The 27023-nt window shown below is 42.0% G+C and overlaps 1 protein-coding gene across 1 annotated transcript in view; it reads left to right on the top strand.

Moving 5' to 3' along the window:
- TMEM163 (transmembrane protein 163) overlaps nt 1-19846 on the top strand; it is a gene marked incomplete at both ends in the record, with an annotated part of 103547 nt that extends 83701 nt beyond the window's left edge. Inside the window, 3 exons of the mRNA XM_082312241.1 lie at nt 13929-14040; nt 18203-18344; nt 19786-19846. Coding sequence (XP_082168367.1) covers nt 13929-14040; nt 18203-18344; nt 19786-19846 — 315 coding nt within the window. The remainder of the gene's footprint in view (nt 1-13928; nt 14041-18202; nt 18345-19785) is intronic.
- Nucleotides 19847-27023: the final 7177 nt, after the last annotated feature.

Here is a 27023-nt window from a genome sequence, read left to right as displayed (position 1 = left end):
TACTTGGCCTATAGAGCAGCTCTCCCCAGCGGCCTTTCTCTCAGCTCTGCTCCGTCCTGTCCTGCTTGCTTCCTTTCAGTAGTGGGTATTAACTTCCCTGAGCTCTACTCATCCAAACCAGCTACTCACTGGGAGAGCCATTTGGCAATGGTTCCACTCCCAGAAGACTCTTTTTAATGTGCTCAAACAAAATGAGGCTTCAGTTCAGTTATTGTGTATACAACCTGACTTGGAACTTTTGTGCTCAGCCTTCATGAAGTTTGGTCTATTTGTAAGCGCGCACAGACTTTCGCGTCGGGGCTTCACCCTGCCAAGTACCATTCTCAACACATTGCTAGAGAGAAACCTAAACTCCTCGCTTTCAACCAGGAGATGGAGGCAGAGCTGGAAAAAGAAGCCAAAATGGAATTTCAACTTGTTACCCATTGTTAGCAGTGCAGATGACCTACTGGGTCCTGTGCTCTCATGGAAACTTTCAAGAAGCTGGGCAACTACAGAAGCTTCTTTTCAGTAGTTTAGTGAAATCTGGGCAAAGATGAGTAGCATAGCAAAAGCCCGTGAACTGATGCATTACAGAATTGCAGCCAGGTGCATTGTTTGACCGCAGGTGAGTCATGTTCTCTTTGCATTTTACTTTTCCTCTTTTCCAGTCATCACAGTTTACTGCCTCCTCAGCTCTGCCAGCATAACAACACATGTAGTTGTTCACCAGCCTGGTTCTGTCAAAATGATCTGGGTTAGCTTAAACACTTTTAATAGTCATTTCTTAAACTCAGTGAAAACATTTTGACAGAACTGGGTTAGGGAGTGAGCATGGATGCCATTATGCCAGTAAGGCTGAAGGAGATCCTCATAAGGGTGAGCGAAGACCCTACAGATGGCCAGCTAAAGGACAACCTCTTAACTTGACTGTACCCAAACAGCGCATCTGGCTACAGTTTGACTCCTATTTAGTGAGAAAATGAAATATATAGTCTTGACTCCGTGAAGCAGAAGTGAAGTAAGAAGGGAGGCTGCAATAATAGTTAAAACACCTGTTTGGTGAATTTATGGTAGTGTAGATCAGATTATTTGGATGTCTCAGTCTAATTCATTGTGGGCAAATGCTTTAATAATTCCAGCAGTAGGAACAAAAGATTAAAAGGTGCATCATATGTATCTCGCTCTTCCGTCATTACAGGTACTGTCTACAGGTGAAGGCTCTGTTTTTTACATGGCGAGAAATGTCTACTATTTGCAGCATTAAAGTTATTTATGACTTGCAGACATATCGTACTTCCTCATTTTTAATTTTTGAAATGCATTTACAGCAGGAAAAAAGTATGAAATTAGAGCTACCGAAAGGTATCCCCGAAGAGAACATGCCATTACATTTCAAGTGTCCTGTAAGAATAATTTGTAGAGATCCCTCTTGTCACAGACTGCCTCGGATTCAGACTTTGGTGCGCTAAAATTGTGTCAAGTGGGTAAAAGTTAGGGTGGATACTGCTTACATTTGACACAGTATCAGGATAAACAGATAATTTTGTTCCTATGACATCGGACTGACTGTTCTCGCTCATTTAGGCACTCAAGTACTATCAACGGTTTGAAAGATGTATCTGGCAGGGCACGGACTGTGGCTGACTAGTGGCAGGGCAAATGCCACATGCACACGTGTAAAGGATTTTCATACCTTGCAATTCTGCCTGGAAAGTAGGTTAGAACAAGGGATGAAAAAAGATGGTACTTCTGTTCAGTGTCTCTTAAATGACAAGGCAAGGATTCTCATTTCAAAGCCTTTCAGTACATGTCACTGTGGGAAACTGATTCAGTAAGGGTTGCATGACAGGTGAAATATCTCTGTGTAAACTAAGAATAACACTGAAAAATGGGGAGACCGGGAGAACAGCATTACTGCTGCAAGTTGTGGCCAGTGAGGTATTATGCCTAAGAGTTGCTACATTAAAAATAGTTGGGAGAAAAGGATGTTGTTTAATAGAAACCTTTTCAGTTGCTCTAGCTGTGCTTGAATCTAATGCTGATTTTCTGTTTGCGTAATGCTCCCTTAGCTGCTCTGTGTCGCAGCAGAAATAGTCGTTCTTCCCAGTTGTTTGGGCCTTTGCTGACCAAGTATGTTCTCAGCTAATCTGCAGCTGCCCAGGCGATATCATTAGCATCTTAGCAGCGTGGAAATCTGCTCCAATTAAATCAGTAAGGGGGAGAAGTTTCTGCCTCTACTCTTTTATCTAGGGCGCTGTCATCTACTTCTTGGACCACCAATGAACTAATTGCTAATGATCCTAATTTCTGTAATATCTTATCATGTAATTTAGCTATAATGTATGGACACATATGGAAAAATAATAGAACAGCATTTTCTGCTAATGGCTTTTTGCATAGCAGTGAAGTAACCAGTTCTGCTTCAAATAGTGACCTGAAATATTTTCTGATGGTGATTTCTGTATTACTGGGGTTTCATATTAATGTGCTACTCTGATGCCAGGGAAGTATCCTCGTGGTGTGAACAGAACATTAAGACGAAGGAAAGGTAGTGCAACTCCACTGGTGTCCCAAACTGGTCTAAAACTAGGGTGAAGAGCTCTGCACTAGATTAAGAGGCCGTATGCTTCAACGTAAGTTTCCCATGTGAGTCACAGTCGCGTGATTTTTTTTGTACAGTTGGTGTCTTTATTAGTCTTTCTTGAAGCAAAGGTTGTTGAAGATATGGGTATTTTTCAGAGCGTCTTGTGAAATTTTAGATGCGTGACTTCAATTTTAGGGGAGATAATGTGGCTAAAACTCAACTGGAAAATGCTGCTCTTGGTGTCCACATGCTGAGCACAAAGCTGGTATTGTCAGTCTCGAAGACAGAAATTGTGTGGAATGCATTCCTCTACTGTTCGTGGGGGATTCAAGATTAACGTAACGTTAGTTACGTTAGCAACACGACTGCATCGTTCTCAGAACTATAAAGTCTCTTTTTACATCTTAGTTTGTGGTAAACTTCAGTGACTTTGTCAGAGTTGAAAATTGGGAGCAGTTATAATCTCTCTGAGTTCATTTTAATTTGTGTAAGTTTTGGAGAAAATGCGATATGGACGAGTTTAATTTGAGAAATGAAACAGATCGAGCAATTAAGTATCTACTTGCTAATTGTAAGGTGCTATGATCAAAATCCTGAAAGCATAGTCAGTCACTTCTGAATAATTCTGGATCAATTATACAAAGTTCATTGTATTTCTTGTTGCATATAAGATGCATTGGTTACATATCTGTCAGTTCTTAATACATATGTAGCAAAAAAGATATTTCCTTGGAAAGACTTAATGAGACCTTTAATGTAGAGATTCTGTTGTCCTTGAAGTGGATCTCAGAAGAGTTGCTTTCATGGAAATAGTGCCAATAAGAAAGGATAGAAAATTCCCATGACTAAGAAATCATTTGAAACACTTTTTCAAATGTTTTGAACGCAGATTATCTTTTACTTATGTGGACATTTAGAAACAGGAGTCTTCAGTAATGTTGTCATTTCATATGATGATTTCAGCCGCAGGTCTGACGATCCTTACCAGGATTCGGAGAACCAAAAGGAGAATGACAGGTTTACATGTTAATGGCATTTCCAGCTCGACTACCCCATGTAGTCGAGTGGCCACAGTAGTAACTGTGGCTTAAATGTCCACAGTTTCTTGTTAGACTGCAGACAGGAGCTACTTCATTTACAGGACAGGAGCTCAGGTTTAGCTCAGTCAGGCATTTTTCGGTCACCTATTTGAATTCTCTTTTATTCCATGCCGAATGTAATTTTGTGGAAACACTGTGAATGACAGCGCTCCTGATCTGCACTGGCATAGAAGAGAGGACAATTAGAGCTCCTGACTTTCTGCATTTCTTAATACTGCTTCTGCCTTTCTTTTCTGCTTTTTGTTTGGTTTACCTCTTTCTCTGTGTCAAGTAAAAATAAATAATAGGTAATATATGTCACTACACATGCTTCCAGCACAGGCAGTGTTTTCTGTAATTCTTTTGAACGCTTTGAAACCTTGGGAAACAAAGAAATGGTGTATTTCTCCTTTTGGTTCCCTTGCTTGATATGCCAAGGACTGTCGTTACCTTTGCAATAGCCTGTAGGGCAGGATATGAATGACTAGGTAGATTAATTGGTTTAAAATATGGATAAGTTTAATGATAAGTGGTTGCCTGGAATTTTGACTCCTGGTAGTGTGTGTGTTTTCTATACGCAACAGCAACCGTGGCCGTACTGGGTCAGGCTAAAGGTCCATCTCTGGTCATCACTGACTTTCTTTGTACCTTTCCTTTTAGTTTTATCTCCATTTTTAGATGAGAAAGCCTGAAGAGCCCGCAGGATTCAAGGTATAGGGGTCAGCAGGGTTTTATACAATATGTTCATTTTTGTAAATTACTGTTGAGCACTGAATTTATATTTTTACAGAACTTTAACTGTAGCTTCCATCTCCTGCAGTTAACAGCAAGTTCGGAAATTGTCACTATTAGGTAAACTTAGGGTTTTCCCTGTGCACAGTACTTTACATTTATATTATAATTAAAAAGAAGCCTGCCCTGAAAAATGACATTCTGTGTCATGAGAGTTGGCCAGTGAGTTAATTATACACTTACTATATAATTCTGTATTTGTATTAATTATACACTTCTTACTATCATGGGGAAAAGTTTCTTTTCAAGTAGTTGAGATATATGTTAATCCTCGGGGTTCAAAATGCAATCCCTTGTGCTAGCGTTTTCAATATTTGCAACATAGAGCAGTGTTTTCCACCAACTGACCCATAGAATTGTATTGCTTATTGAGTTTTAAATTAATTAATCCATGAGGTAATGAATTACAGGGTTGATGATAAGGTAGATGTAGGAGAAATATTGCAGCTGAAGGGATCTATTTGTCCAAGAAGTCTGGAATCCACCAATATTGAATATATGCAGTGAGAAGTGTAATGGATTTTTTTTCTCCCACATTTTTACAGCTTTGGACATTACTTTTAGTGAGCATCAGAAAACGTATTATGGGTCTCTGGTTTTTGGACAGAGGAGTAAATGATGAGAATAAAGCTTTCATGTCCCTTCCAGAGAGGATCTGTCTGTCCTGTAACCTTACGAATTTGCAGAGATGCTTCATTTTCCTTTGGAGGCAAATTTGTGTGGGGGGAGTGTACGTAGATGCAGTTTCTGCAAGCATCAACACGTACGTGCAAATCACTTTCTTTATCAAGCTGTGACCTCCATTCTTATTTGCCTGAAAGTATTTTTAATTAAAGCTTTCTTATTTTATTTAGAGATGTGATGACATTTCCCACTTGTCTTGGAACATGTTGGTTCTGAAGGAAACCTTGCTGTTTCTCTCCTATTCTTATCATATAGCTAGGCTGCTTAGATATTTGGGTAAGATTTCCTGTAAAAAGTAGGTGTACATGTGCTGTATAGAGCCCATAGAGTGCCCCCAGCCCTTCCCAGAATTTTTACGTGACACTGTCTTAGACTTTCTATGCATGTGCTGTACAGTGGATTTGCCCAAACACTATGCATATACTTGCAATGAGGAGTAGCTATGAACATGCTATTGTACATCTGGAAAATGTGAAAAAATATGAAAAGATCACAAAATCCAAAGAAAACAAATTTTTTTACAGGAAAGAGAGATGTGCCGTTAATGTGTGGGAACCGTACAGCTATAAATTCCACTTCTTTCTGTGTTCTCCTATTTTTCTGTATAGCTGTGAATTTCTTATATAGCTGTGAATCTTTATTCTTTGAGGGTCTGCTTCAGCATGACATGCTGCAGTTATTATTTCAGTTTCATATCGTTGACCCCTAAGGAAATATTTTTCACTGATCAGATCTTTCTCTTTTTTTCTCCCCCTCTCTTTCCTCTTTTTTCTTTGTCCCTAATACACTTGCTGGAAGTGTTAGAAGCAGCAGGCCGGCTGCTCTTCTTTCTGGAGTGTTTGGAATTAAGATTTCTGATAATTTTAGCTGTTGTTCAATACACCTGACTTAGAAAGCTAACATTTGGAATATAAAACCTTCCTTCTGTTTACCCTTCCAGTTAATATTAAATGAATATTTCTCAGATCATGTAATTTAAGGGGTTTTTTTCCTACAATGTTGAGTGTTGAACCTAAAATAGAATCACTTCTTGTTGGCTCAGAAATTATTTACTATGTTTTTTTTCCCCTAGTTATCAGATTCAGATTATTTCTCCTATTGTTACTTGCAGCATTTGTTCTCCAACCTATGTTAGCCATAATAAGATAAGTCCCACTAGGAAAAAGAATTACCATTCCTTTATTGATGTTTCAGAGAGCTATATCTGCAGCCGGTACCGGCCCTCAGGATTTGGTACGCACACATTTCATTAAAAATAAGGAGGAATAGTGATATTGCATATTGTTGATGACATCATGCTTGGATTTCTGTGTAAATTTTAGTGATTTTTTTGGTGTTTTGTTAATATATTGGGAAAGCAGTTTAAAACTCAAATTGAGCCTAGGTTTTGAGCATTGTTTTGTGTTTGCATTTCCTAGCATTAATGCTTTCCATCTCCCTGATAAAAATGCTTTTTCATTTGTCACTTTACCTTCTTCATGTCAATTACTATATATTCTTGGATAGTAGAAATATAATTTAGGTGTAAATGGTGTATTTTATTTTGGCTGTTGCCACAAAGAATTTGCAAACCTTTTCTTGTTTATTAAAGAAGGCTAAAAAAGCCCAACCCAGCCACACCAAGAATGACTGTTTTAATGTCACCTGGGGTTGTAAATCAATATCCATTTACTATTCAGTTACTGCTTGCATTTCCCTAGGTAATAGTATAACACATGTAATGTCAATGCAGTTTGGCATTTGTCCTCATTAGTATGGCAAAGGACACTTTTTTGCAAGAGTAAGCAAGCATCATGCCATATTTCTGGTATTTCCTGCAGAACAAAGAAGGAAAAATGTGATCAGTTCATGTACAAAAGACGTGCAGCACATCTGATGCGGCACCTCCGATGCTTTTATAAATGAAATCACTTGAAAGATTAGGCCGCATGTAATTCTATCATATACTATTGATTACAGTTGAAATGGAAAGCTAGGGGTGGCACAGTGTAGCTTTATGAGTTCTAATTTATTTGCTACTTAAATCGTTTATAATAAATACATCATAAATATATTTAACAATGTCAACAGTTGAGTTATAGGTCAATAGCAATATAGCAAATAATACTTGTGATTATATACACATAATACTTGTCCTTATACATACTTCCCTGTACATTTCTAATTTCATATATATATATATAATTTATTGCTTACCATTTCAAATCAGAGTACCATATACATTAATTATACATTAGAATCCTGTTTTATAATTGTTACGTATGATGTATGATTTGGTGGTTTGGTGTTTGGCCTGAAACAATTAATTTGACCCTAAAATACAGGTGCTTCCTACAGGTTGGTGAGAAGGTTGTGGATACTTGAGCTAGCTAGAAAGCCAGGGATAGGAAAAACGCAACTACACTTCACTCTCTGTTCAAGTGATTGGTGGAAAGTCTTGTTTTCTTTACCACATGGGGATAAGAAATAAAAGTTGGCAACTGCCAGCCACTTGGTAGGTTATGTGAAAGGTATTGCAGGTCTCAATTCCCTACTAGTTGGAGAAATGGCAGTCTCACTAGAGAGATACTTCCGAGGGTGGACAAATACCAGTTTTAATTATGTTTTATAGCTAAAACAATGTAGATGAATTCTGGGAAAATGGGAAGCATGAGTAATCTTAGAGTTTCACGCAGACCCTTTGCAGGAGTCCTAAGGTCACCTGAGATAGTTCCCCGGGGTTCATAGTCTCTCGGTTCCCGGCCCCGGTGCCCCCACCAGAGCATTCGGCACACCCTGTCTTTGTTATCTGTTACCTGAAGAAGTGTTCTGCACTGTGGAATTGCTTTGTCACAGCACTTCAGCACCAAAGGTACAAGTTTAAACATTCATAAGATTTTTTTTTTTTTTGTACTAATAATAGATCTTTATATCTCCATGTGAAGAGACTGTCTCCTGCTTGAGTCAGACACTGGGCTGTCGGTTTGTTTTCTGACAGTGAAGTGCAATTAAAACTCTTGTCCCTTTTGAAGTTAGCTGGTGAGAGAGACCCTCCGGTCCCAGAAGCTCCCTCTAGACTGATTACATAAACTATTTATTACTTGGGAGAAAGTGTGATAGAGATTTAGACTTTTGTTTGTTTGTTTGTTTTTTGTTTTGTTTGAAGTGTTTGTATTAGAAACAACTCTGTTACTATCTATATAAACAGAATCCTTCAGGGGAAGAGGAGAGAAGCCAGTCCTTTTTGGTTAAGTTACATGCTCTGCAGAGGGGCTTTTAGCGATTCCGCAGCCGGTGTGCCCAGGTGACGTGAGAGCTGCTGAGGGACCCGGAGGAGCGGGAGGCAGTGGACAGCACATGAAGGTAGGGATGGGGAGCAGGGTGGTAGCAGGCCCTGACAGGTGCTGGGGAGGACGGTGACCAGTCACCCGGACTGAAGAAGGGTCATTGATGGCACCTGCGAGACAGATGGCGAGTTGCAGAGATGGGCAAAATTAATATTTAACAACACTAACTCAGCTCAGTTTGGGCTAGCCATGACACTGCTCCTGCCAGCAGCATCTGTAGTGTTCCAGAAACGTGTCCCTACCTCCTCAGCCAAGATGAGCAAGGCTCAGCAGAGAAGAGGTAGAACACCATGAGACACCGGCTTCTCTGGGAAGGGAAAAAATAGCATGAAAAAGGTGGTACCAGTAATTCCCAGCTCCTGCAGGCGTGGGGAGGTGGTTCAGCCTTTGGCTGGTTCACAGAGGAACCTAAGGAGAGGGCAGAAGAGTGGAAAGAAACCTGCGGCTCTGGGGGGTGGGAGAAGCAGCTTGTTTGGGATCGCACTAGAATGAGCTACCAAGGAGGGCTAGAGAGGAGGATTGTACATTGATTTTAATCATAATATTGTATGTGTTGTGACCACTGGGGGGGAACACTGAATATGCCTTCTTCTTCCTCCCATACTGATGAATACCTTTTTACTCAACATTGTACGCTTCAGGTGAAATGAGAACATTTTTACATCTCAGAAGTGGAAATGAAAGGACTGTAATTAAAGGAGAGGGGGCTGAGGGGAGTTGGTAGAAATAATATATGAAATCAGGGTCAGAATTAGTGAGATGCATTCTAGGAAAAGATTAGGAGCACAAATCAGCTGAAATTTAGTTACTGGGCTGGAAATTGTGTTAAAATATCTCCACCTAATAAGCCAAGCACTGAAGCATCCCCTGTGTGTTGTTTTTTTTTTTGTTGTTGTTGTTTTTTTTTGTTTGTTTTATTTGGTTTTTTTTTTAGTTTCTACAATAGATTCAGAAAGAGATCAAAGTCACATCATCATCAACAAATTTTCCTTAAGCCATAAGATTACTGCTGCTTTTGGTGAAATCCTTGAAAGCAGGGACAGGACTGTTGTCATGTTTTTGAAAACCCCTCTTAGCTGCACTGGTGGGGAAAATGCGTTTGGATGAAGTGGAGGAAAGCTGCCTGCTGACTTCTATTATTCCTTTCCTAGGACCGAAAAAAAAGCATCCTAGGAAAGCTTTTTTTTTTTTTTTTTTTTGTAAACTGTCACAGCATAAAATCTTGCATAAAATAAATCTTAAACAGGGACATTGGAGCTATTAGAGAGCTGTGTAATGAGATGGCAGTCCAGGATAGGCACCTTGCTTTATGTACAATGCTGTTTTTTACATGAAGCCATCTAATAAGATATATGTGTCCTTTAATTAAGGTTTCATGTACAGTGTAATAGTAATGAGGGAATATGATGAAAAGAAATGGAAAAGGAAAGAGCTTTATTTACCAAGCTGAGAAGCCTTTATCCTATGGAAATGATCAGAATTTAAATTTTTATCATCTGTCACAATTTGCTGCTGCTTTAATTAAAATAACACCAAGGACGTGTACAGTGAGTGTGGCTAGATGTGCTTCGTGCTCTTAATGACTGTCAGATGGGAAGGCAAGGGGTACAGAGAGGGCAGGACTGCGGGAAGATCCGGAGGGAGATGGTGCCAGATGGCTAGGCTTATTTTATTAATTTAGATCTCCATTATGGCTTCTCTTTTCTTCATTTCTCCAAAGGATAGGTTAGTTTAATGGGAATCATTTCACAGCCACAGAATGACATGTTTAACTCTTTGGAGCCCATAGCACCGCATGAAAGTGTGTGTGCCAGTCGTGTGTCCCGTCGGCCGGCCACCTCTGCCAGGCCCCAGCTCCAGCCCCGGTGCTGAGCCCACAGCAGCCCTCCCTCAGGTAATGTGTTGAATCCTGCTGTCCTAAACCGCTTCCAGCTTCTGATCGCTGCAGCAAAGGAGCGCCAAGGCAGCGTTTGGAGCCATTTCTCTACTGTTACCACCTCACTGCTCAGGCAGGGGCTGTCCAGGCTGCTGGGCTTCACCACATATTCTGGGCTCATCTTTTACCTCTGCAAAACCTTCTGTTTAGTAGCAAGTAGCCTCAGTTGTCTTCTTCCAGCTCTTGGGTGCCTGGACACCCAGCAAACATAGCAAAGTACTGAGGAAAGTGAATTTAAAAGATTTTTTTTTCTCTTCGGTTTTGTCTTCATGCATGGTGTGCTCAGTTACTGAGGTATCTGCCGCCTCCCCGTGGCTGCTGTGAAAAGCTGCACACAACTGGAGAGGGATTTTTAAATATTATTTAGATTTAGGAATTTAGAGATAAAAAAAGGAGTATCGTCTTCTGAAAATCTGTTTGGCACAGTCTAAAGCAAGAAGCTACTGAGGCGTTTGCAGTAAGAGCAGGTTTTTTAAATTTCTTCCCTTTCTCTGTCCACTGTGATAACAAAGGAGCTTTGATTTGTCAGGTCTTCTGCATCATCAGTGGTTGTTGGATTAGTATTAGGAACAAAATGAGCTTGTTTTCTGTGATTCAATGAAAAAAACCACAAAACTTACGAAGAATTTCTTGTTCCTGAGTCCTCTATAAAAAGCCTGTTCATTAATTCACTTTATGAGTCGATTCAGAAATCTGTATCACATTTAAGTCATTCTTGGATTCTAGACTAATTTTGATTACAACCGTATAGCCAGAACAAGTGGCAAGGTGCATTTCTACATACTGTGAGTTTAGTGACACATGCAGGAAAAAACCTGAATTCACTCCAAAAATCTATGGTACATGCCATGACAAGAAAAAAACCAAACCAGCTCAAAATAACGTGCCACGCAGAGGATGAAATCTTGCACTATAACACAAGAATAAGACATAACACTTTCAAGATTCTGAATTAATACTTGGACTTTTGAACATCTGTATCAATAATTTTCAAAATTGTATTGGAATTCATCGTTTTTTCCAAACTATGTGAATTTGTAATTGTTTGCAGGTCCATCCCCGAGAATCTCACAGGTGTAAAAAATCTGCATTTTGTCAGCCCAAGGCTGACGCTAACATAACTTTTGATAGCAAAGTAATTTATGTAGTCACCTCCACTGGGTCTGCAACGTTCGATTCTGTGCTAATGACAAAGCTTGTGCTTTGCTGAGGAGGAAGGTGAAGACAAGAGGCAGCTCTCAGTAAGTTTTTGGAGAGTCTGTGGGGTGATGATGAAATAAGAGATCTCATGTAGTCATTGAGCATTGGCAAGTGAGATGCAAGAGAAACATGGTGTTGAACTGTCGATGACTCCGTTGAGCACTCGCCCAACGCGTTGCCTGTGGAAAGCTGGGGCTAGCCACTGGCCTGTGCGGGGCTGAGAGCACCTCAGGTCTGTACACCCCTTTGCATTGCTCTTCTCATCCCCTCCGCACTCACCAGTTAGTGAGCGAGGGGCCTTCCCGCTCTTGGGAGCATCACGAGCAGGTTTCCTTCCCACGCTTACTGTTACAAATGACAAAAGTAAAAACCAAACTCACTCGTCTATGGGAAGCTCGCATTCTGTATGATAGTATGGGGATGGCACTCTGAATGCTAACTCGGCAGGTGGGGGTAGAGATGACTAGGTTGATGGAGCATATTACTCTGCTTCAGATTATTCTGAAGTCTTATACATATGCTGTATATTAAATATTACATAAAATAGCTAATAAAATATTAGATGAGATAAAATCTCAAGACCAATCAGAATTTGTCAGGCTATCAAAGTTAAGTCTTTGGGCATGGTGAACATACATTTTTGAGAAAGATACACAAAATTTAGAGGCAGTTCTTTGACAAGGATCTCAAATTTCAAGTGCTTTTTGCAAAGCTTATCCAGACTTTTGGAGCTTTGCTGTCATTTCAGATCTTCTGAAAGCTCCCAACTTTCCTTGTTAGGCTTGACAGTAAGCAAATATTCGAGTCCTTCCTTACTCCTTCCCTAGCACTCCAAAATTGCCTGGGTATTTTCCAGTCATTTTGTTAGAATAATTTTACAAATGCTTTTTATCCTACCTTTACCCAGTGCTTGAGTTCTGTGTTCTCATTGCTCCTATTTTACTCTCTTTCCCTCAGTGCATTTTGTCTTAATATTCAATATCGTACCAGGATGAGAGAGAATGAGCTCATGACTCAGTGTGAATGAAGTAGACTTTGAAAATTATATGACATAAAAAATTGTATAAAAATATACTGAATGATTTATTTAAGGATGTGAGTACATTATAGCAGTAATCTAATTCCCAGTATCTTCCTAAGCAGCTTTCAAAACCATTTTTTGATTTCTTTGGGTTTTGAATTGCTGCTAAAATAATGAAAATGGATGGAGCTGATGATGAATCATCATGACAGTGTTTACTATCAACAGGGATTTTTGCCAGAGTGTTTTAATCAGTAGCAGGGTCCCAATGGCACTGGCCCACTTAGACCTGCAGATAAAAAAAAAATGTTCCTGCTATTTCCTTTGTTTGTACTGATGTTGCAACATCTTAAATTAAAGCTTCTATTAAGGGTAATAAATTAATCTCTTTCAAAGCTCTGTGGTTAGATGGCAGGCAAGCACGCTAAGCACGCGCTTGGGTTTCTCTGCGTAGCCCCTGGGCTGATGTACCTCCAGGCGGGAGACGGCACAGGGACTCCCTTTAGGCACCTTATTGCGATGCCGGTGTTTCAGCGCCCAGGAGTGTTTCCTCCCACCCCAACCAAACACAAAATAGTCAGGCGAAAGAGGTAGGTGCCTCCAGATGACCTTTTAGAGAATGCATGTTAAACAACTAGTTGCTCTCATTTGCTCTACATAGGCACGCAGCTTTATGTTGAGGGAGCCTAGGGACCCCGTGTTATACATTCAAATTAATATGGAAATAATTTTCCAAAGTGGGTATTTCTGTACCTGTGAAACAGAAGTCCATGGAAAATTTGTTTTCTAAGAAAGAGCTAAAACTGACTTTGCACATCAGTGTCAAAACTTATGGATGTAGCTTGAACCAGACTTTACCTTACAAGAAGGAAATGAAACAAAACGAAAGCAAGCGCAGAATCAGAAACAATATTAAATGGTTCTTTCTCACACCAAAAATCAACCAAGGTGTGGTAAGTGGGATTCTACTCTTCAGCCTTTATCCTGCATGTGGGGACTTCACTCCTGATTGCATTAGGCACCAGACTACTCGGCAGTCTGCAGTCAGCCCTGCAGGTATATAATCTCCTCATTCTGAGGAGTTGGGGTCAATTCAAAATTTGTTGCTTGGAACCGTCATTAATTATGTTTGCAAAAGCAATTGCAGATGGCAATTAAAGCAAAATAAGCACCAGCTGTCGTGAAAGTCATAACTCAGGAAATCTTTTTCTCAGGTTGTGTAGTTCAGTGGCACAAATAATTGCACAATAACTAGTACTATTTGTCATTTAATATATGGGGCATGACCAGAAGACTTACTAATGTCTGACATCTTTTCTTTCAGGATGATTTTCTGTATAGCGTCTCTGTTTTAAGTGGAATCCTTTGCACTGTCTTGGCAGTAATCAAATTTATGCTGGGAAAGGTCCTTACAAGCAGAGCGCTGATAACCGATGGTAAGTGTGAAGTGGATACTGCTGCATTTATAGGCTCTTCCAGGGAATGTTGTAGACACAGAGGATATGAGTGACCCCCACACAAGGGCAACTGTGAAAGAGCATTGAAATAAGGCGGCCGCTGGAAAATGGAAAAAAACCCCAAACCCCAGAACAGTCTGTGGTATCACTAGCCTCAGCTGAGACGGGTATGTCTGGTGGATGTCAAACAGTTAATGTGTGGATAGTAAGCACTAATAGAGAGTTAGAGGTAGAGCATATAATGAATTAGGTGTGTATTAGTCAGAGGTTAGACTACAGAGGGGGGATATGACACCAATTTATATGGCTTAGGTTGTCACGTCTGTCCTCACTGCCTACGCCTGATAAACAATTTCATCTCTACAGTTAAAATGAAGCAAGCCTGTTGCAGAAAACGCCGCCCTGCTTTGAGCAGGAATCAACCATCATTCATGCATACCCCCTGTAGATGTAATTTGCCACCGTAGTGCTTTTCCTGCCACTCAGGAGAGCTGGTGGAGCGTCGCGTGTGTAAAACACAGCCTTGGCCTGCCTAGGGCCCTGCGCTCCCGTGGCCCTGCCGGCGCTGGGCACAAGGTGAATCTTGTCCACTATATCCTTAGAACACCTCACGGCCACTGCGCTGTTGGCTCAGGTGTGTAGTGCCTGACTGTTGCCGTTTTCAAAGGTATGTGTAAAGGCATGTTTTAAAAGCAGGTCCAGATACTCCTCTTACTGACAAGGCTCAAGCTTGTGCATCTTCAGAAAGCCCCGGGGATCTGCTCTGCAAACAAGTGAGGCCACAGTGATGGCGGAGATTTCACAGCACCCTACAAATCTCTACCAGTTTTTGTCTGCAAGCACAGGACAGTTTTAAATACTCTGTAAACATACACAGTAGGGTGTTAATGATTCATGGATTGGGGTACATAAATTATTTTACTCCGTTAAAGATTTCACTTTAAGGAAATTCAGTTTTCAGCTTACTCTAGGGATACACACCATTGCTTTATTTTAAGTAATTTAAACATAATCAAAAATTTTTTGGTGACGTGTGATAACACATATTATGAGTATTTATATTTTATATCGCCCCACCTACATAAATACTTCCTGAGTATTTATATTTTAAATACAAAATAAGCAAAAAAGGAATCAAAACAGCAGTGAAGGGAGAACAACTAAGCTACCGCCTCCCTGCACTTGTGATTCTCTCCCAACAGACCACGCTGTTCAGTGATCTTATTCTTTACTACGGACTCTGCCACCCTAGACATTTTGAAACTAAAAGATCTCCAACCTGCAAAAAGGATTCTGGAAAGGATCCTGGGAACGACAGACCAGTGAGTCTGACTTCTTGCGCTGTCGGACTGTAAGTGGGACATGTCGGCCGTTTCAGAACTGTGTCTAGGCAGGCAAATGATTAACCCTCCCTTTAAAAAAATGTAGCATGTTTTTGAAACAGAACAGTTTTTTCAGACAAAATATTAGCTGAAAAATTCCTGAATAGCTCTGAATTGGTCTCCCGTATGACACAGAAATCTCTTCCCCCATAATTACATCCTCGTGCTAATTATATTGCTTCTGAGCTGGAGATTGCTCATTCTTTGATTAAAAAAATTAGGGAATAAAGTATACAATTACCTTGGTCTGGTTTTTATCTCTCTCTTCTCTCCTTCAGAACTACTTTAGAAAGCGTAGGAGGCTGATGTTACCATATGTGGTTAAATATCTTCTTTCACAAGATATATTTACATATATACTTGATTTATTAACAATTGGGGGGAGACAATGTGATTCAGCAGCTGAGACAGATTTAGCACTCCCTTGCATATCTTTTTTTAGTGTTTTCTGTTTCCTGCTAATTTACCTCCTGCGATCACTGGCTGTAGACCAACAAACTGTTTTGAGTAACAAGAGCGTACATTTTTCTTCCTGAAAAATAAGTTTATTTCCGAAACAGCAAATTCTCTATCATACATGTCAACCTCTATGAACGAGTTTTTAAAGAATAATTTTGGTTTAGAGTAGGGCTTGACAACAATATCTCTTTAAAGCCTAAATGTACGAATCCTAATCAGGCAAAATGTTATTTGTACAATTTGTTTATAGAAAAAGCTCATGGCCTTTTGGATAATAAACCCAGCCATTTCCTATCTTGAATTTTGTAACATTTCGGAGGACAAATGCAGATGTGTGACAGGTGATGTCAGCCAGCTTTCCTGTAGGTTTTCGATACCTGTTTCTTTCCCAGATCTAGCCACCTGTTTTTTCCTGTGCTAGCCTTACGCACAGAACGTGGTGTCTGGATTAATACCTGCAGCCAGTACATGAGTTCCTGCCACGCCAGCAAAGAAAGGTTTGGCCGACTGACAGTCAGGAAGAGAAAACAGTTTCCTTTGTAAGTCGCTTTTAGATCATTTGGAACCGTCAGCCAATAATGGCATGAAAATATATTATTCCTACCTTTTGCACATCATGCTGAGGGATTGTGACTTAAGCTGGAGCAGGGGAAGTAGCACTGGTTTAAATTTATAGTTAATTAATTTATACTTAATATTCTTTATAGATACACACACGAGATATATTTCCTTGACATGTATTAGCAGTAAGTGTTATTGCCTGGCAATAAAAAAGGATTCTTCTATATATAATTAATATAATTATATATAATAATTATAATTAATTCAGTAATCGGGCATTTACATGCAACGCCTGTGATACCAATTGTAGCATCCACTGCCACAGTCCAAAAACACCCCCAACCCCTTTTCTTTGTAGGGCTGGAAGCCTGAAACCTTTGTATGCCCCGTTCTGCCACAGACTTGCTAAATAACACGTGCTTTTCTGTGCCGGGGTTTCCTTTACATTCAAGTACCTACTGACAGGGGTCTGGTGAATCTTAATCACACTATCGATGGCTTATACAAGTATTTCAGCTACAGGGATACGTAGGAAAGGTCAATTTTTAGCTACATCTTTCAGAAAGACTTAACATGATTTAGGTAAGGACTTCGGCTGTGAGAGGTCTGGATCAAAGGAGATGGTCAGGAGCAAGTGTCAGGTATGTGGTTGTTGCCAGTCGTAGGGAATTGGAAAAAAAAAAGGCTAAGTACTATAAGTGGCAGCTGACTAGAGTTGACTCACCAAGCAATATAGAATATTTCAAGTTCAATTTTTTCGTATGTTAACTAGGTTAAATAGTATATGTGTATCTACCAAATGAATGCATTATCAGTGGCTTTTTATTTGTAGAAAAACAGTGATGTCTTTTGGGTTATTGAGAAAAAAAAAAATCAGAAAAAGGGAATTTGGGGCAAAAAAAATGAACACAAGGAATGACTTAAAAAAAAAAATCCTAAACCAATAACTAATCAAAGAGTTGAAGGAAAATGGCATTAATTATTCCAAAAGCTGTGGGAGAATTTTGAAGGGACAATCTTGGAGACAAAGAGAAAGGGTTTAAAAAAGAAAGAGGAATCTAAAAGTATGTTCATAAAAATTGTGAATAATTGATATGAAGCTCCAGTGATATGTCTAAGGCATAAATGGAAAATATTCCTAGAATTATCCTGTACGTCTTTCCTAATGCACTCAGCAGTGTCTGCAGCTCTAAGCTGTAGTGCCAAATACATGTAAATAAATATATGGAATGGGGTAAAAAGCTTCAAGAGAAGGGCTTTGAAACATTACTGTGCAAAACCATTTTCATTTTCATGAGCTCCTTAGGTACACTGGACTCCAGTTTGCTCCTTTTCAGGGAAAGTGAGAGCCTTTGGGTACTTACCAAGTGGCCTTCGAAGTCCTGACCGGGCTATTTGCACATGCAGCAGTGGCACCTATCATATGAAGAGGGTCTCCGGCAGATAACTGGGCTACAGCAGTCACACGCAGGGCTGCAGCCAGCCAGCTGCTCTTTTACAGCTCCAAGATATTTCGTTCATGACAATAAGCTACAAGAGAGAGAAGTGCTCGACCGTCAGAGTCAACGTGCAGCAGGTCCAGTATTTTGAAGGAATATTGCTGTTTGGAAAACTCTCTGGTGGCACTGGTATAATAATGCCTTGTCTCCCTACAGATTACCTATTCTTAAGCGAGATGGTTAAAGCAAATTCCTTGAGATTTGGTTCTTCCTTTAATTACTTTTTTTTTCCTCTTCTAGGTTTCAACTCCCTTGTAGGTGGAATAATGGGATTTTCCATCCTTCTTAGTGCAGAAGTTTTTAAACACAATTCTTCTGTCTGGTATCTGGATGGCAGTATAGGAGTTTTAATTGGACTTACAATATTTGCCTATGGAATCAAGTGAGTATCTTCTGCTAGCAGGTATTTCGGTATGTACAGCAGATGGGCTGTCTGTTTAATGTAATAAGCCATTGCTCTTGAAGGCTTCTATAACTAACTCCAGTAAAATCAGTCACTGGAATTTGTTAGACTAGCTGCCAATACTGAAGCAGAGTGTGTGGAAAGGGATAAAAGATTGTGTGTCACATCAGTTGGAAAGAAGCCAGGAGTTAAAAAGAAATTGGAATAATTTTAGAAGACTTTTGTATACCTGAATTTGGAAATAAAAGGCTTGAAATATTTGAAAAATAACCACAAATCTTGGATAAAATCAGTCCCTGTTGCTTTTATGGCACATTTCTAAGCACTATTTTTTTCTGAAGAAGGTGTAGTTTAAAGGTAAGGTGCCCAAGTTTAAAGAATGATCTCTAGTGATTTCCATCCTAGCCCTACCCTATAGCAACTTCTGCACTGAAGGTTAGCCAGTCGTGTTTCAAATGTTGTTGCTATTGAATTTTAAGATGCTTTCTTGATTCACGACACCAGAAATAGAGTAAAATCAAATGAAGCTCTGCCATGCGCTTCATGGCTGCCACAATTTCCCTTAGCTGCGTGGAATCTAACTAGAGGGTTTTGCGTTTCATCCTGCTTTCTGCCATAAGAGAAAGGGGGAGATGGAGCATCTTAGTTAATTGGAATTGTGCCTGTTGAGAAGCAGACCTTGGCCGGGCTGCAGGAAGCCGTCATCTGGAAGCTGTGTGGGTTTTTTAAACTCGGAAAATTAAATTAACATTTTAATGGAGAATACCATTCTTGGAAAAAATCACTATAATCACTATTTCCATTGTAAAACTAACTGTTCTGGAAAACTGTAGAGGCAAATCCATACAGAAGTATTTATTTAACATACCAAACAGCATCAGAAACATTTTGTACAGCCACTGAAACTCATACAACGTACATGCCATCAGTCTGCTCGACAGTGCGCTCAGCCACTGTGTCACTGCGACACAATGAAGGCTAATGAAGGATAAAACTAAATTCAGTTTTGGCGACTACCCGATTTTACAGTTTGTGAAACTACTGCAATTCTCCTCTAGTGTTTGATACCTCCTTCCAGCAGCCTGGTGTGAAACAGGTTGCTACAACCGTCCCTTTCCTACTAATCCCCCCATGGCTTCTCCAGCCAAAAGTGACGGCTGCTGTGCCTTTTGATTTCTGAATGCATCCAAGCGTCCTAAGGGACAGCCCCCCTCCACACAGTTTGCTTAACGCTCCCTTTGGGGCAGAATTAATTGTAGGGCGGAATGAATTCTGATCGGGAGAAAGCAAGATAAAGCTCTTACTACATCTTAGTTCTTTTTAATTCATAAAATAATTAATATTTATAAGTAAAGAGAGTACTCTAGTTCCGGGGCTTTCCCGCGTCTCTGCATCACCACTCTTTTGCTTTCTTCTACAGGTTGCTTATCGATATGGTACCCCGTGTAAGGCAAACGCGCCATTATGAAATGTTTGAGTGAAGATCACACCTTCTCCTCTGTCAGGACTGTAAAACTACAGCATCGTACATTTTGGCAAGTGGTGCCAATGGTATTTTCCTAAATATGCAGTTTGTTTCCCGTGGTCTGTTTTTGCTGAAGTTTGTTTTAATGGGAAATCTCTCTGTAAAACTGGCATATGTGCACACTGCTTGCAATTCAGCGAAACAGCAGCATTTTTTTTTCCAAGTATGCTATTGATTCCTGTGACAATAGAAAACATGCAGTTTGCAGTTTTAACCCAGCTGCCATGTCGTATATTCCAGAGTGAAAGTGTTCTTAATGGTGTGATAAGCCTGTGGGTAAAGAAGTGCCAGTTTCAGATCCTGTTTTCTTTTCCCCTGACCTGTATTTTCCCAAACACGTGCTGTAACAGAAGTACAATCCTTGCTAACCTCTTCGGCTAACCGAGCATCCTGTGTAGAGTCTGGACACCAAGAGCTGTGTTGCTTAAAACACTTCAGTAGCTACTTCCCCCCCGCCATTCAAATAGGCGCACAGAAAGAGCAGGTACAGACCTTTCTGTGATCAGAGAGAGACTTCATGTTAATCCTAAATTAACTGAAACTATACCTCTTCAATTTAAATTCTATTTTTCTTAACGAGACACTGTTCATAGCTTTGCATGGACCAAACAAGCACACACAGTATTACTGTACAGACCAAAGCCAAAAAGTCATGCAAGGAGGAGGAGCTGCTTGAGGAATGGGATTTTCATCTTCTGTTATACTATACGCAGATGTACCGGCGTGTGTGACGTTGTGGTTGCTCTGTAGTGACGATGGCACAGCAGTGGCTCGATCTGGTGGTGAGATACAGATCTATTTATTAGATTTAGATTGTCCTGTAAAGTGTTGCTCACCTTCCATCACACATCTTCTATATTACTTAATAGCAGGTTAAATTATCAAAGAATCTTGATGTATAATGAATAAAACCGGTATCTATTTTATACAGTATCTGTAAGTAACATTTGAAAACTATTTCCAGAATGTATCATAGAACAAAGTCTTCCTGTATAGCAGCCTATTAAACTGGATTCTCTGGCTATATCCATTTTCTCTTCATTTTATATATTCCAGGTTGGTTTTCACAACACAGAACCCGTATTGTTGCTTCTGTTTATCACAGGTGGATAAAAAAATAGACAGTCCACTGGCGAGTTTGGAATAGGAGGACGGTAAGTAGCCAAGTAGCTAGAAATGGGCATTTCTGCCTACACGACAACAGGCCACATAAACTGGAGTAGATGTACAATGAGCCTGTTCGGTCGTTGGTGTACAGTGGGGACACTGACTTTTTTTTTTTTTTTTTTTACTGGTGCCTTGTGATGCTAAACCTGTATTTCCCATCATGTCACTCAGCAAGTTCTCAGCCGGATCCTTAAGGATCTAAAAAGCCAACTGCAAGTGCTACGTGTAGGAGGAGGCCACCCAAAGGTTTCGCTGACCTGACAGTGCCTATATGAGGTGCATGGTATTGGAAAGATGACACTCAGTTCCGCTTGAAACAGAAAATTCTTTACGGCAAAATGCATTTTGCTCTGCTGCTATAGTTTGTTTACACGTGCTTTGGATCAATTAAGTTTGTATAAATGTTTGTGTGCAAACTTTATAATATTGTTGCTATCCATGCTGATGCTGCTTGTGCCTTGCTGTCACAGGATGATGTTAGAGATCATCGTGTCACTCAGCAGTAAGACAAAAGTGAGTACGAGGCTTGAGAAGGCAAAGGAGCTACTCCATACATGCATTCAGCAAGGACTCCGGAAAGGCTGTAAAGTGTCGGAGTCGTCACTGTACTCAGCGCAGGTGGATTTTTAAATATCAGACACCACCCACCCCAAGACCCTTTCTTCCTGCACAAGTTCCTAATTTGTTATGCTTTTGCTTAGTCCCAATATTTTCCTGTTATGCTGCTTCTCTAACTCATAGTTCCATGAAGCGAGCTGTGGAACAGGTATTTCCCCACTGATTTTTTTTTTGTCAAACATCTTCCCATGAAAAGCACTGATGCTTTTGTCAAGCATCTTCAGCCTCAGCACTATAGAACCAGAGCCTGAATATAACTATATTAGACATTCCATGGTTTTGTTAGTTTTAGTGGTACTGCTTACCCTCTTCTGCCTCTCCAGGGGCTTCATTGCTGCTCCAGTCCCATTGCTGGTTGTTGGGATGACACTTGGGAACTACTGACAGTGCTGCCCCGCGGGGCCAGGCGCTCCAGCAGCCTCTTTGTAGCAGAGGCCAGCGCCAGCTGCTTCTGAAGCAACGTGAGAAGGGGCAATTGGTTGTGGCAAGATACTTTCAACTCCTGATGTAACCTTTGCAACGCAGAAGTCATAGACAATTGAAAGTACGTAGGGCATTCCAACCAACACCCAGCTCAAACATTAAATAGTTCTGTTAAAATGCCGAGTGCGTATAGGAGCACGGGACTACGCAGATGTGTTCCTGCATGAAGCAAAGCTAAGCACTGAGTAAATGAAATTTCACAATTCTTTCTGGAACTCTGGCATGCTCTTAGGGGATGTTTGTAAGTGCAGACTCCAGCTGCGTAGCCTTTGAAAAGGAGATGTGGTTAAACAAGTTAATCAGACTTTTTCTTATCAGATTAATTTAAACCAACTGCAGAAACTTTTCAGTTACCGCAGGTGCTTCAAAGCATTTCTGATATTAGCAGGTAAATACGAGAAAATAACTGAAATACTTGTGATATACTTAAAAGGAAAAAGACCAGGAGATAATGATACTCGGCAATGAAAGCGAATACGTGCTGATGAAGCCAGCTAGCATCAGGGAGACTTTGCATGGGTCGTGACAATAGGAAAGAAAATAACTGCTCATCCAATTTACTGAGACACTCTGCTCTAGCCAGCCTCCCTCAAAGGTAACTCTCTGTATTAGTTTTCTTTACTAAATGTCTGTGCCAGTTGATTTTTCTAACTATAAGGTAAAACAAGTGTGCTTCCAGCTAAGCTAAGTGAAGGTGGACTTTTCAAAAGCTGAAGTAGCTCAAAAGCACTGGGACAAATCACCTGAAACTTGGCACTGGCTGCCGTAGCATTTTGCTTGGTGATGGCAGGCTGCAGAGGCGTGACAGCACTGCCACGTGCTCCCGGTTCTGCACAGGACCCAGGGAAGGAGCCTCGGTGTTCATACAAGGGCCAACACGGGCCAGTACAGAGGCTGCAGACTGACGGTTATTAAAGTCTGGCCAAACTCAGAATTGCAAATTAATCCCTGAAAATGACTACGAATCTGAGCAGATGCTTTGAATTTGGCCATATCGTTCAGTGGAGACGGAAGCTACCAAAACCTCTCACAGTAAGGATTACGCCAGCTGCAGTCTTGAATCCCAAGCTGTGCCCTGCATACACCAGGTAGCCATGAAGCATATTTTAATAATGGATAATGATAACGTTCCATTTCTAGCTAAAAGGCAGATTTTTTGAACCCAGATTGTCATCAAGAAATCGCTATACTAATATCTCTTGATGATTTAGTCCTATTTCACTCGTAGCAGTAGTAGGTAAGCATAAATAAGCATGATCCAACCATGGTGGAAAAATGGAGCCTCAAAAGAAGCTCCTTGCTGAAAAATGGTGGTCCAGAAATGGACCTGAAGGAAGGACCCCAGATAAGAATGGGCAAATTCAGCTCTAGGTACACCTGCATCTGGGAACGTACCACAGAGGTCCCCACTGCTAATAACGCCATTTGCATTGCTGCAGCCCCAGCTGCCTGGGAAAAAGCGTAGTCGTTTCTGGCGTCCCTTTTTGTGCGCCAGCTCATGGAGCTGCTAGGTCACTAGCCAAATATTAACCTTTAATAATACACAAAGCAGGAACGTTTGCTCCCAACCTGGCAACGCATTTTTCCTAGACAGTCAAATTTATACTCAAGAAATGTCTTGCCGTTTTCTTTTGAAGTCTCTGCGGACGGGGTGCTGAACAGAAGGCCGCGCTAGCAGCAAGCTGCCTCTGCAGCACCAGAGAGAAGGAAACGCTGAAGCTGCTTGATCAGAGATTATCCCTGGGTTGCACGGGCTGGTGCAGATGTCCCAGGCAGAGCCTGCAAGGAGGGAGGTATTTTGCTGTGCTCACAGCACTTGTAATTTCTTCCCGCTGCTCCCGAGTCCGCTGCGCATCCGTGCTGGGCGCGCTGCCACCAAGCGGTGCTGTGACAAAGCCCTTCGCCCGGCCTCTGCCTCTGTTTATCGAGGACCAGTAACTAAGCAGGAGTAGCACACAAAAACACATTCCTGCGGCCTGGCATGCGGGGCCAGGATCCGCAATTGGAGAGGATAATTAAACCAAATAGCAGCCAAGGCAGGGATATTTCCCTCTCCTGTTCCTCCCGCGGCTGGGAGCTGATGTTTTCCTTTCAGCCACGAGCTCGGCATTTGAGGCAGCACCGAACGGTTACTGACTTGCACCTGTTCGGTGCTACGCACTGCGGTCAGCACAGCCGCACCGCTGGCAGCTCCAGCGAGAGCGGATCCCCAGCGTGCAGGTCCAGCAGGGACGGACGCAGGCACCAACGCAAACACCGAAAGCACGTTTTTATCCAAGGCCTGCACAGAAGGGCTACCCTCTTCTAAGGTAGTTTGGCAAGTAACTGGGAAACATCCCATTTTGTCAGCTAACACTGTTGCCACCAACCCCGGTATTCTTCTGAGCTCGCCTGTTCATGGCACAGGCCTCACAGGATTGTCACCCTTCACCTCGCCACAGAGCAGGCAGCGGAGCAAAGGCAACACCTATTCCAAAATGGGTGAGTGACAACAAATCCCAGCCTCCTGTTACGGGGGCTGCCCCGCCAAGCAGCATCCTTGGGCAAATGACATTGATTCCTCCCTCCAACGGAGGCGGGGGGGAGCAGGAATTAAAGCTGAGAGGGGTCACCAGTGGTTTGGCAGCTTTCACTTCAAAGATCGGCTGTACCCATTACCCACATGGCAAGCAACAGTTGTTACTTGCTGAAACACCAGAGGCTGGTACCTTGGTACGTTTTCGAGAGGTGGTGTTACTGTTTCAGCACTTTAGTCCAGCACTGCCCGCTTTGAAGTGTCCCTCCTCACCAGCGTGCAGAGGGCAGGTGCCTTCAGCCAGCCCGCGCTCCTCCGCGGTCCCGCAGCGAGCCTCCGGGAGGAAAGACCGACCGCCGCGCCAAGGGTCCACAAGACAAAGCAGGACATACAGTGACATTTAACAGCTGGAGCCTGTTCGGTGCAAACAATACTCAGTTTTTAGGAAACAACGATTTACTACCAGGATTTTCGCTAAATGCAATCTCCGTAATCAGTAAAATAATAAAATGTGCAAGTCCCAACAGCATAAACGTAAATAGGGGGCGTCGTAAGGCAGCAACCCAGGGTGCTCCGGCTCTTGGCGCTGAAGAGGAAGCGTTGGTGCGAGGTGAGGCTTTTGAAAGCCGCACAAAGTCCCAGCAAAATGTTTCCATCTGTGGACGCTACCAGATGGAGCTCGACTGAAACCAGTCTTAAGTGTGTGAGAGTTGAAGTATTTAAGCTCCCCCAATGCTCTTTCCAATACAGCTGCACGGTGTGTGTATTTTTTTTTATTCCAAGTTCCAATTTTCATACATTTTTTTTCCATTATGTGACTGCAACGCAGCCCACATCTGACTCTTTTTACATTTTACAGATGTCTCCTTATAATGTCAAAGCTGAGCAATAATGAGGGGAATGAAACAGGAAGGAAAACATTCCCAAAAATAACCGGAACGAGGGACTGAATGAGCAAGTGTCCTCCACTAACGCATTTTGATGTTGGGAAACATTTGGAAATTGTGGTATGGTGAATAGCAACAGAGAACCAACAACATTTTCACCCATTTTCATCCGAGGTGAAGCTTGGCGAGGAAACACCCATAAAAAGGGGCGACTGGTGCAGGACAGTCTCCTGCGTAACCTCTCTGAAGCAGTAGTAAAAGCCTCGCGCAGCAGCACCGCGCAGCAGCGAACTGCCACGTGTAGCCACACGTGCCAAACTCCCTAATTCTGGCTAGGGAACGGACTGGACAATGGGCCATCCAAACCTTCTCCCAGCCCGCAGGCATTTCACCTTCCCGCTTCACTCCGACATTTTTATTTATGCTACTGCTTTCCAGTGTTGTGCGTCATTAATTGGGATAGGGAGAACGAAAAGGATCCCAAGCTGATAGCTACTGACTTCTGATTTTACATTACCCAGTTATGTGTGGCCACATTTAAAAAAAAAAGACCTACAACAAACCTGGAGAAAGGTATTTTTGTAAGAAAGTGAGCAGTTGCTTCTCTCCAGTGTAGTTTTAAAAAGTACGTAGCGACTATGCTACAAATGGACAGTTTTGGAACAGATGAAAAAGAACTGGTCTTCATTTTGGGTTTTTTTGGGTTCTTTTACTACTTATTTGACTACTGCACACCGCTCCCACATTGGCCGTTCTGTTACTCTGGGACGCCTCCACCGAATCCTCTCGAAATTCCTAGGGGAAGCTGACAACGGCGGACCCTTCCCTCGGTCTCGGCTGGGCCAGCAAGAGCCGCGGAGGGCCGAGCGAGCCTTGCAGCAGGACGGGCGCAGCGGAAGGAAACCGACAGCTCCGTGTCGGAAGCCTCACTCCGTGGACACTTACGTTGCACATCTCTTGCTAGATGTGTTTACAGCCCCCAGGGTAATTGAACAGGGCACCCACCGAGTGCACTGAATGCAGGCTCCACTCCCCTCGAGACCCAGGTTACCACCTCCCGGGTGATGTGGTGCTTGAGGACACGGTTTAGTGGTGGCCTTGGCAGTGCTGGGTTAACGGTTGGACTCGATGATCTTAAGGGTCTTCTCCAACCGTAACGATTCTGTGATTCTATGATCTGGGCAGAGAGGCCCCGGGGCCCCCCTCCGGCGGTGGCTCCGGCCGCCCCCGCGGCTCTCGGCTGCTGACACCTCAGCCCGGCATGGGCGCAATGCTGGCTGACGCACTGCAGGTGCGTAGTCCCCACTTTCACGCTTGACCTCTTGCTCCACGCGCGAGTATTTCCTCCAGGCTCCTTGCATTTCAACGTGGATCTTGACAGACAACGCTCTCTAAAGCTGTTACTTTACCGCAACGTAGCTTTTGGTTTTGAACTCCGGTCGTGCATTGGGGCAGTAAGTCCT

The sequence above is a fragment of the Platalea leucorodia genome (assembly GCF_965183815.1).
Source record: "Platalea leucorodia genome assembly, chromosome: 5".
NCBI classification, from domain to species: domain Eukaryota; kingdom Metazoa; phylum Chordata; class Aves; order Pelecaniformes; family Threskiornithidae; genus Platalea; species Platalea leucorodia.
This window is presented reverse-complemented; position numbering and strand designations above follow the sequence as displayed.